General features: G+C 42.1%; 1 protein-coding gene across 1 annotated transcript; it reads right to left on the reverse strand.

Moving 5' to 3' along the window:
* Window positions 1-2,037: 2,037 nt before the first annotated feature.
* LOC111947799 (serine/threonine-protein kinase pim-1-like) lies at window positions 2,038-4,545 on the reverse strand. The gene is made up of 7 exons (XM_023957938.1): window positions 4,542-4,545; window positions 4,069-4,239; window positions 2,956-3,057; window positions 2,765-2,847; window positions 2,641-2,685; window positions 2,349-2,564; window positions 2,038-2,226 (listed from the first exon to the last, which is right to left on the reverse strand). Exons 1-7 carry the CDS (start codon window positions 4,543-4,545, stop codon window positions 2,038-2,040), a joined length of 810 nt encoding a protein of 269 aa, XP_023813706.1.
* Window positions 4,546-12,092: the final 7,547 nt, after the last annotated feature.

Here is a 12,092-nt window from a genome sequence, read left to right on the forward strand (position 1 = left end):
ATTGTATTGAGGCTAAATAATTTTGTTTAGGGGTGAGACATTTTCTGAAAAGGGGCCAGCAACCAGCTATTAACAGAGGAGGCACGGCCGCCCATATCCCCCCCCCCCCCCCCCTTTGGCCCGCCACCACCTGCCCTAATGACGTCACAGTTTGACCCATATGTTCTACTTTTTATTGCACTGACGCTAAAAAAATTGTGTTTTTTTTGGGGGGGGGGGAAACAGTTTCTGAAGAGGGGCCAGCAACCAGCTATTGACAGAGTAGGCATGCCCCCCCTATCGCCCCCCCCCCCCCCTTTGACCCCCCCCATGGCCTGCCACCACCCATCCTAATGACAACGTCACAGTTTACCCCATATCTTTCCCTAATTTTTATTGCACTAACGCTAAAAAAAGGTTTCTTTTGGGGGGGGAGCATTTTCTGAAGAGGGGCCAGCAACCACCAATTGACAGAGGAGGCATGGCCCCCCCTACTCCCCCCTTTGGCCCGCCACCACCCGTCCTACTGACGTCACAGATTAACCCATATCTTTCCCTAATTTTTATCGCATTGAGGCTAAATAATTTGTTTTTGGAGGATGGACATTTTCTGAAGAGGGGCCAGCAACCAGCTATTAACAGAGGAGGCATGGCCCCCCTACTGCCCTCCCCCGTTTGGCCCGCCACCACCCGCCCTAATGACGTCACAGTTTACCCCATATCTTTCCCTTATTTTTATTGCACTGACGCTAAAAAAATGTTTTTCTTTGGGGGGGGGGGCATTTTCTGAAGAGGGACCTGCAACCAGCATTTGACAGAGGAGGCATGGTCCCCCCTACCCCCCACCCCATCCCCCTTTGGCCCGCCACCACCCGCCCTAATGACGTCACAGTTGCCCCCATCTTCCCTATATATCAAATAATAAGCAATAAATTTAAATTAAAGTAGAATTGTAGCCTAATACAAATGTCATAATTTAGTGTAATACTAGGGAATGTTTTGCTGGCAGAGTTCGGGCAACAGGAAGACATGCTACAGCCACAGCACAGCTCTGCACCCACCTGCTGTGGTCTCCCAGCAGTGGGCCTTCCACGCTGCTAGATTGCAGAGTCACTTCGAGGGCCCAAGTTTTAATGGATGTTGGGTTCTGTTGGTTTCTTCACTGGCAATTGAGACGAACCGCCACTAAAAGGCGGAACCCCTTTCTAACTAGACTTCACCACAACAACCTCTTTTAGGCCTCTGGTGCACTCTGCAACTTACAGTGACTGCGATGTATCCAGCGGGGGGGGGGGGGGGGGGGGGGGGGTACAAGCCCAACTAATCAAACCGAATTGGATTTTTGTAGAATTGTGGGGGCAGTGTCTGAATGAACCCACATATTTACAGGGAGATGTTACTTCCCTGTATGTCCTTCCTTTCTTAGGTGCATGAGTCTCATGAGTCCTCCATCATGGCGTGATCCTCTTATCTTTGAAGCCACGGATGAAGAAGGAGCTCGTCTAGCGTGGGCCTGTTCTCTGGAAGTGGAGCTAAACACTGTTCTAAGAAGTCCTTGCATTCTGTGAAGAAGAAGATAAAAGAATGAAGCACACAGATGCAGAGATCCAGCCACTCAGCCAAGTAGGGAAGGTGTTTTTACCTCTGGACAGCTCCTGGCTTATTTCCTGTTTTTTCTCCAGAAAATCATTTGTGTTGAATAGGTCTCCGTGTATAACTTCATACAACACAACCCCTAGCTGCCACACTGTGGTGGGCCCGGCTGAGTAGGATCCAAAATTAAACTCAGGGGGGTCATGGTCAGCTTTATCTGCAAAACACACAAAAATGAAACACATTTTAGTTTTACTCTCAACTGTATGTGTCTTCCTGTCAGCTGTTCCCAACTCAGTTATTGGATCGCTGTGTCACCATACATCTTAATTTTTCTCTGAAATTCACATTTTTATTTTCATGTTCTGATATTATATGAGCTACAGAAATAACTGGACAGGAAAGCTCCTTTAAATATGTACGATCTGCCCCCCCAAATAGTGAAAAAGAGAAGCAGAGAGCTGATCACTCACCATAGTCCATCTCATGAACTGTGTCCCTCTCTGTGAAAGAGCTCATTCCAAAATCAATAAGGCGTGCTCGTGGGACGTCAGAGCCAGTCTCTATTAAAATGTTCTCCAACTTGATGTCCCGATGAAAGATGTTCTTTTCTTCAAGCTCTTTCAAACCTTGGACTATCTGTTTCATAATGATCTGAGGAAGACAGGAAACACAGAATACTCTGAGAAGAAGGACATGGAGGAAGACCTCTTTAGAGGGAGAAAGAGAAAACAAAGACATGCTGTGAGCAGGCCGTCATTTCAGAACCAGCCTACCTTGGTGTCTTTCTCCTCTAAGTTGTCTTTGTCTAGTGAGTATTCAAAGAGACTCTCAACAGGGTTTGGTCTCTCTAAAACCAGGATTAAGTCGTCTTCCAGGTCGTAGAAATCCAGCAGGGAGACAGAGGCTGAGGTTCCCACAGGTTCATTTCTTCCATCAGCTGCTTTTAGCATGATGGCTACCTCAGTGGGGAGCTGCTTCCCATCATCAGCCTGCAAAATGCCAGAAAAGTGTAAGATGAGGGTCAGAAGACTTCAGGTGAGCAGCAGAGACAGCAGCTGAACTTACCAGATCTCTAATCACGTTCTCAGATGGGATGTATTTGATTGCTACCTGTAGGACACAAACAGAGCTTTGGTGAGTATTTCCCTCCTGATCTGCTCCATCAAGAGCTGCTCTACGTCACACTTACTGGTAACCCATCAGAAATGCGATAGCCAGCATAAACTGATCCATAGCCTCCTTCTCCCAGCAGGCCTTCTTTCTTGTACTTTACTGCAGAGACACACCAAAAACATTCAGTTATGACTGTGAGGAAAAAGTAATTCAAGAGGATTTGAAAGTCTTCCTTCACTGATTAAGAAACCTGACTATTATTTTCACCTTCAAGCAGAGCATCGCATGAAGACTGGCTCTTCCAACTTTTCCGTGGACAAGAGCTTTTTTCTTGGGAAGAACTTCCGGCCTCTGAAGAACTGTCACATTCTGAAGATGAGAAGAAGAGCAGACACATGTTTTAGACACTGTTGCTAAAGAAAGAGTTAACCCAGAATAAAAGGATTCCTTTTTGTCTGAGGGAAAAGCGTGAAAAGAAAACAGAACTTTTCAAATCTCCTTTAACAGGATTGATTTAAAGACATGCAAAAGCGTTTGCTGATTGTATGAAGTGGATTACAGCAGCCGATTTGGATCGGATCAGTTCTGGATCAACTCTGGCTACTGAAAAACAGAGTTGACAGTTTTTCAAAGGGAATAATCCTGAATTAACAGTTTAGTTAAAGTTCAACAGTTTTATGACTGAAACATTGAAGGGTTGCATTAAACTTTTGCTTTAACTTCTTAATCTCTTTATCAAGCTTTGTTGAGTATTTAACTTAAGTATTTCATTCTACTTCTATCTTTTTATTTGATGTTTAAAAGTGACAGATAACTATTTAAAGCTATGGAAAAACACAAATGCAAACGTTTTCTGCCAAACCTTTGATAAAATTTGTTTCTTAAATGGAATTAAGTGAGTTAAGTGATCAACATGACATCTTCTGTTCCTCACAGAATAATTTGTGCTCAGTTGAAGTGCTGGTGTTATTTTATTTTGCAAATTAGACTTCAATATGTAGACTTTTTAAAAATATGCATAAAAACAAACTACAATTTTAACATGAATTTTTTTTTTGTTATAGGTTTATTGAACACTTTCTTTTATCAGCAAGAAGCTGAAATTTTACATGTGAAAAATGTTTCAATGACCAACACACAGATTTGCAGAAGATTAGAAATACACATTTTTATCTTATTAAACGTATCTTTTGACTTATTTTACCAAATAAAGTTTTTTTGTTCTCCAATGTGTTTTAATTAAACAAAAGCAGTTTTTATCACTTTTTAAATTATCCTTCTGTCAGATTGAGTCCAAATCAGCTGCTAAGGTCAAATATTTTGTGAAGCAATACATCTGTTAACAGTGAAAGGCAACAGAAAGTATTACAATCATCTTACCGCTGTCAGACTCAGAGTCAAGTTGTCTTGGTTCTTGGCTGCTGCTGGTCTGGGAGAGTCTTGTCTTTTTCCCACCAGGCACCTCTTCAGCAGAGGATTTTCTTTTTCTTGATGTGGTCCCATCCTTTTCAGCAAAAGATGAATGTTGTTGGACCACACCGCTGATGTGTTCTACAAAAAGAACAACACAACACTGGGTCAAAACAACACTCTACATCCGATTCAAGGTGGCTGTATATAAGGCAGTGCCTCAGCTAGCATCAATAAATGCATCCCAATGATGTTACAATTGTGTTATCTAATCTGTGCTAAAAATGCCATTTATATGCTTGATTGTGATCAGTTTTTTAATTTTTTAATACTCAAGTAGGTGGTAAAGGTTAGAGCAGTGTGTGTGTGTGTGTGTGTGTGTGTGTGTGCCCGTCACTGCTTTTTACTGTTTACAAACTATATGTAAGTGAACACAACACAACTCATGTAGCATTTCATTATTTATAAATCAGATAAAAAAGATTGAACATTTCTGATTAACAGGCTTAAAAGCCTGAATTTTAATCTCATAAAGGGAAATTTCATTAGTTTACATTATTTTATGCTGTTTCTAATTGGAGGAAAATCATTTAAAACAATGATTTTATTTTTCACTGTTTCAATGATCTTTCTGTCAGATTGAGTCCAAATCAGCTGCTAAGGTCAAATATTTTTCACAGTAATCCATTTGTTAACAGTGAGGGGCAACAGATAGTATTACAATCATCTCACCGCTGTCAGACTCAGAGTCAAGTTGTCTTGGTTCTTGGCTGCTGCTGGTCTGGGAGAGTCTTATCTTTTTCCCAGCAGGCACCTCTTCAGCAGAGGATTTTCTTTTTCTTGATGTGGTCCCATCCTTTTCAGCAAAAGATGAATGTTGTTGGACCACACCGCTGATGTGTTCTACAAAAAGAGCAACACAACACTGGGTCAAAACAACACTCTACATCCGATTCAAGGTGGCTGTATATAAGGCAGTGCCTCAGCTAGCATCAATAAATGCATCCTAATAATATAACAAATGTGTCATCTAATCTGTGCTAAAAATGCAATTTATATGCTTGATTCTGATCATTTTAATACTTTTTACACGCAAAATCTCTGCATTTTACGTACTTCAGCGTAGGCTGGGAGTTAATGCAGCACAGATCCATGTTTCCTGGCAGATTGCCCCCACTGGGATGAAAGCGTGCCATTGACTGTATTTTTGGGGCATGCCTTTAGTTTACTCAGAATATGCTATTAATACTTTATTTAAAAATGACATACATTGTAGACATTTATATTCCATGTCATCAGTTTCAATCTTATATCAATTGTATTTCACGATTGTGTGTCGTTTATTTTGATTTCAGATCTACGTGAAGTCGAACTGAAAAGACAGAAGGTGAGGCTTGTAGTAGTTGTGCTAAACCACACCAAAGAGGGCGCAAACAAGCTCAAGTTTGTTATGTCGTGACTAATAAGGCTTGATAAGAATCTTTTTTGTTGTCATGTTTGTACATACAGACACAACTTATGAAGCTTAAATCAATCTGATTTCTTATGTCTATCAAACTCAATAAGTGTTTATACAACTCAAAATTACATATTTATCTAACTAAATGTCATATTACTCCAATTCAATTAAATGTTTTTCCATCTTAATTTATTGTACTTCTTTAACTCTCATGTGTCTAAGTTTAAGGCCGCAGATATACTAATTTTTATATTGTTAAAATGAAGGAAACAGTGTGGATTTGCAATACATAACACACATGCAGTCATCATAACTCTGATTTTAACTTATGTTCTTAAAATATAAGAGAGCACTGGTGGTGCCCAGACAATTCCATGCACTTCCATTCTAACAACAGCACCAAAGTCACACCTACTTAATTGAATTAATTTGAATGAAAGTAAAATAACCATGCATGATACCTATACATTATTTAACTCAAAAATATATTTATCTTAACTGAAGCAAATAATTAAGTTAGATCAATGTAAAAAAGTTGATCTTTACAACATCCATACGTGGTCTTATCCCCTTCTCATGGTGGAAAAAGTATTATCTGAGCTTCTTCATCCACTAAAAATCATCTTCAAATGGACATGCTATGCTCCATCACCTCTCTGAAACCAACTAACCTTCAACTAAATCTTCTCCGGACCGGACTAGGTTATGTTCAAAGTTGCATGAGTTGCTACGGCAACTTGACATACCTTGAAACATACCTCTGTTTTTGGAACCAAAAGCCGAGGTTATCTGCTTCCTTAGCCTCAAACTTACCGTGATAACTTACATAACCTGCTTTTTGGAATACCCCCCAGCTCTCTGACGGTACGTCATCAGAGTAGAATAAATTATCCCCACAGACTAATATCACATCTGTTTAAACAACATAACCTGCATGTTTGTCGTCTGACATTTCACCACCTATCTAAAACTTCTAAGATAATTTATTGAATGTAAAATAATAATAAAATATGAATATATTAAATCATAAACCTGAACTTATCTTAAAATGTAATTTGTTCTGCTTTTTAAATGTACCTTCACAAATAGAACAGAGCTCAGTTGAGTTTTCCATCAATTTTATTGTTGTTTCACGATTTCGACAATAAAATATGTTTTGGGAGAAAATCATTGAACGAACAAAGCTTTCTGTGTGTTGACTTCTCAAAGTCACTTAGCAGTGTGTTGATTTCTAAGGGTGTTGCTATAGAAACAATCTGTCAATCTGTCACGAAGAAGAACCCAAAGCCCAACTGAAATGTGACATCATGCAACCGTGGAGACGTTGATTTGAATAATAACAATGAAGGGATACAGTTTTTACAATACACAACTTTATTTGTATTTATAATCAAATCACTAAATCACTTGTCAAATCTTCTCAAAGTAAAGATAAGAGCAGTGTGTGTGTGCGTGCGTGTGTTGTGTGTGTGTGTCAGTGACGAGCAGTGAGGTTGAGGGCTGGTGAGGCATTGATTCCTCAGATTTTCAATTGCAAGAACTTAGTATTTCACCCTTCATTCAACACCAAGTGACAGCAAAAAGAGACATGCAAATACATATTAATTCTCCACAGAATATTTCTTTCGTTACCATTAAAACAAGACTCGTTTTATTCATAATTTGTTCATATATATCACACATGACTACTGTCGAAATAAGATGACCTTTGTGCTTTTACTTTGAAAAACCTAACATTGTACGTCCCACCAACGTCATTATCCTTCCCCCCCAATACACTCATGGTGCAAAAAATAATCCACAACAGAATGAAATAATTAAGATAGAAACAGCATAAAACAGCCAGATGAAATGACATATAGACAAAAGAAAAACCCGTGCTCAACCCAATTTCAACCAGAGCAGGAAAAGGGGATTATATCCCACAATCTTGCGCTGCCATCTCCAACTGCAGACCCAATATGCGCATGACCACCACTACAGTATGTTTTTAGTTTTTTAATGCAGAGAATGACCTCTGCACTGATGCTGTTGTAGCTGGTAGAGGGAGAGCCAGCTGGAGTAACTTTATTGCCTCTGGAACCGTCTGGATTAGCTTCTCTGATGGCACGTCATCGGAGTAGAATAAATTATCCCCACAGACTAATGTCACATCTGTTTAAACAATATAACCTGCATGTTTGTCGTCTGAAATTTCAAAATGTCACCACTTCCCTGACAAAGTTTCTAAGATAATTTATTGAATGTAAAATATGAATAAAATATGAATATATTAAATTATAAACCTGAATTTATCTTAAAATTGAATCTGTTCTGCTTTTTAAATGTACCTTCACAAATGGAACGGAGCTCAGTTGAGTTTTCCATCACTTTTGTTTTGTTTCGTGATTTGGAGAAAATCGTGAGCGAACGAAGCTTTCTGCGTGTTGACTTCTCAAAGTCACTTTGCAGTGTGTTGATCTCTAAGGGTGTTGTTATAGAAACAATCTGTGATATCATGCAACCGTGGAGATGTTGATTTGAATAATAACAATGAAGGGATACAGTTTTAACAATACATAACTTTGTTTGTATTTATAATTACATCACTAAATCACATGTCAAATCTTTGAACCATTTTTATATGAATTGCTGTTTATGACATCCCTGGGTGGGGGTAGGGGTTGTCTGAACAACACTCGGTTTACTTAGCCCCGCCCACAGGGCCATTTTTGGCACATTTGGCGGAGCAAACTCTAGTCAATATGCCCCTCCCACTTGAGTTTTACCTTCAAAATCCTCTGGGTGATATTAGAGTTTACCTATCAAATGTGTATGCAGTTCAACTGACCACATGACTAACACACAGAGCATTGTGGGTATGGGCGACCATTTTAACAAAGCAAACCCCTCCATTGAACAATAGCAACCTGATGACGTAACAATAAAATTAGGACTTAACATTACATGACATTACATTTGGCAATGAAACAAAAAACCCAATTTGCAGTTTGAGTAAAATAAAAATAAAAAATCTCTTCAAAGCTGAAGGAGCAGAATTCATTAAATCACTCTTGTTTTATGTCCTTACATTTGCTGTCAGCTGAGCTCATGATGTGAAGATGTTCCTGATCTTTTATTAATTTACTCAGTGATGTGGACATTAGGTACTCAAATCACCTTGGGGTTTTCATTTAGGCTTTTAGTTCTTGAGGAGACATTCAGCTGGTAGAACCTCATCGGGAACTTTTGAAACTATTTTATCTGCTATCCCGCACACAGATGGAACTAGTTACCTACTGAACTTCATCTTTATCCACTCTTAAGTGCAAACGTAAAAATTTTTGTTTGATGTGCTGCACCATCTGTATTTTTGTGTTCCACTTCAGTTTTTATTTTTTCTCATAATTAATCAGTCTGTTATCTGAATCCCGTCAGTCCCCAATAAGGTCACAAATCAACCTCTAAGATAAGCACGCTCAGTTTGCATACAGCTGCAGGGGTTCAAACCATGGCCTTCTTCTTGGCAGGCAACAGTGTTAACCACTGCACCACTGTACATATCTTTGTTTTTCTAGGTTTCATCACTGCTAAAGCTTCTTAGTTATGCTTCTCTAGTATGAACGGTGTTGTACAAATGAAGATGCATTTGCTTGACTCTGTCATTGACTTGCATTTCACTGTAGAAAATGTGACCTTCAATGTCTTCCCTTTAGGATAATCAAGAATGGATGACCTTAGTGAATCCTTGATACAGATGAATGTTCCCGAGGAAGCAACAGAGACCATGAAGCATGAGTTGGTAAAAATCAGAACATTTAACTTACCAACTTACCCCCTTCCTCATATAACCTCATATTAGGGTGAGGGGGTGGGGGGTCTAGCCTGCGATGCGCCTTGGGGGGGAGCTACTTGGCAGTGGCCCCCCTCCTATGGTTGCCGTATGGAGTGGGCCCCCCCTCTTTCGGTTTTATTTGCACCTTAGACATGTAGGGTCCTTGGTAGGGGCGGTGCTTGGACATCACTGCCAGCAAGCAGCAGATGTCCTCCTAGCACCCTGCCCGCCAATTTTAACCGCACCTTAGACATTTAGGGCCCCTTGGTGGGGAGGGTGAGGGGACGTCACTGTGAGTAATCAGGAGATGTCCCCTTAGTGCCCTACTCGCCAATTTTAACTGCACCCCCCTTAGTACACACACCCCTCCCCCTTCAATATATACATTCCAACATAAACACACACACATGCACACACACACCCTGTCAAACACACATACACGCACACACAATTTGCAAGGAAGGTGGGACCTGGGTCCATCTGTCCCCTACCCCTTCCCTGGTGGGGGGTGCGGGCCCCTTGGCGACGGCGGCCGTGTCCCCTGGGTGCCGGCTTCCTGGGCCCGGCGGTGCTCTCTCCGCGCGGTGGGGGGGTTCACATTACACCTGAGCCTGAGGGGGGTGTTCGTGTCCCTGGGGGGTGGGTCCTGGTCCTTGCCCCTGAGCGCTGGGCCCCGCCAAACTTCCAACAGTGGCCGAGCCTGGTCGGGCCATAATTACAACACCCGTTGTGGGCCCCCTTTTTTCCCCAGGGTTCCCCCCTCCTGGGCGGGGGCGGCGGGCCCCTGCCTTGCTCCTCCCTGGACCAACCGTGGGCCGGGTGGGTGGCTGCCTGGAGTGCGGAGCGGGTCTCCCTTGGGGGGTCCTGGCTCATACCTGGGGTGGGGGCGGGGGGATGCCCGGAACTCCTGGGTGGTGGTGGGGTGCTCGTCTGGGGCTGTGGGCGTCCTTCTCCGGTGGGGCCCTGCGTTGGGCTCTCCCGGCGCGGCGGGGGGGCTGCTTTCCTGGTTGGGCTGGGGCGGTGCTCTCTTTCCCTCCGCGCCTCCCTGCTCTCTGGCTCTGGGGGCCTCGCGGCGGTCCTGCTGGCCCTGGCCTGGGTGGTGGTCTTGGTCGCCCGGGGGGCGGTTGTTCCCTGCCTGTTCCCGTGTGGCGTTGGGGGGATTCCGGCTGCCGCTGCTGTTGCGGCGGGGGTCTGGGTGTGGGGGGGGCTGGGCGCTCCTCCTCCTTCTTTTCACATTCCACCATCCATTTTAGAAGAACATAGACACTCACCTGAGCACAGGTGTTAGCTCACCTTTGCACTAATAGTTTGCATGATTGAATGAATGAAAGATTTCACACTTGTTGGTTTAAAGGCATAGGTATGCGTTTGTGAACACTATCTGTTTTGTGTACATGTTGACATGTGGACATTTTTGCAGCTAGCAGGTGTGTTGATAACATTTGAGTGTGTGTGGACAGGCCCCGCCCTTTTTGTACTACATTTGAACCGTACCGTAATGATAAACAACCAGTAAACCTGTCTGCTCTATGCTGCTTCATGGTCTTACCCCCCCCTCTCACTATCACCCCCCCCTCTATAACATCCCTCTCTCTTCTTCCCTTCTTTCCTTTTCCGTCCGGTCCAACACCAAAGATTTCCAAACATGGTTGAAATTAATAAAGTTTGGCCTCAATTACAAAAGGGGTTTATTCAGTCATACCTTTGGTTTGTCTGAAGATTAATAACCCCTCTTGTTAAAGTAAAATATGTCCAACACAAGAGGCCCTCAGCTCTCATCTGCCTGCCTAGCTGTTGGACAGGACAAGTTTAAAAAAAAAATCAGAACATTTATTGCACTGTATTAAAAATAGATCTTTCTCAAGGTTCAGAGAGAAAAATTGATGCTGGCAGGATCCAGCTGATAAAGATGAAGAGTTTTACATTGTTTAGTGACACAGTAGCACTTCTGGAATTTTCCTGGTAGAAAGAGTAAAATAAGAGCAGCTACGACACAGGTTTGTCTCCAACGTCAGAGACGAGAAGTCTTTCCCAATTAGTCCTTTGAGTCCTCTCTGACTGCTGCCTCAGCTCCATCCTCTGCTGTACTTGAAGGAGTCAGTCCAGACCTGATAACTGCAGGAAGAACCACCAGTGATGACAGCTTTGACTGTTCACTTCACTCCACAGAGCTCATGGATGATGGTTTCTGGTGGAACAGCAACTTTGTTTTCTTCAGAGAATTTTCCTGAAAAGTGAGTCAACAAACTAAGATGATACTTTCTGTTTCACCAACAATGTAGGAAGAATGAGAAAAGCAGGACAGCTGCTTCCTGTCTCAATACCCGTTTTCGTGAGGATGGACTGAAGATGCAGATTTCAAAATCCTTCTTGTTGGACGGATCTTCTGAGATGAATGCGATGATAGCAGATTGCCTCTTACTATTTTGGAATGAAATCTGATCAATTACAACAGGAAACACTTTCAAAGTACTTTTGCCGAGACAGAGGCTGCAGCTGTTATTTTAGTAAAGAATGATGTTGTGGAACATCTCCTGAAGCATGTCTGAATCTGACCGTGCTTTATCAGAATTATGGTAGCTCTAGAAGTCTATAGAAAAGAGTGAAAAGAACTGTGATCAAGATTAATGTGTGTTAGTATTTTAGGTTATGGCTGACTCACCTGTATGGTATTCAGGAAGCAGAACTGAATCATTGATCTGTCATAGTGGTCCATCCACA

This window comes from Oryzias latipes, chromosome 8 (genome assembly GCF_002234675.1).
Source record: "Oryzias latipes chromosome 8, ASM223467v1".
In the NCBI taxonomy this organism is placed as follows: Eukaryota; Metazoa; Chordata; class Actinopteri; order Beloniformes; family Adrianichthyidae; genus Oryzias; species Oryzias latipes.

Bases quoted from the DNA above. Each gene is read 5' to 3' on its own strand.
- LOC111947799 (XM_023957938.1), bottom strand. The intron at 2,686-2,764 runs GTAAGTGTGACG...TGTGTCCTACAG, and splicing joins GCATTTCTGATGGGTTACCA to GTAGCAATCAAATACATCCC. The intron at 2,565-2,640 runs GTAAGTTCAGCT...GGCATTTTGCAG, and splicing joins AGAACGTGATTAGAGATCTG to GCTGATGATGGGAAGCAGCT.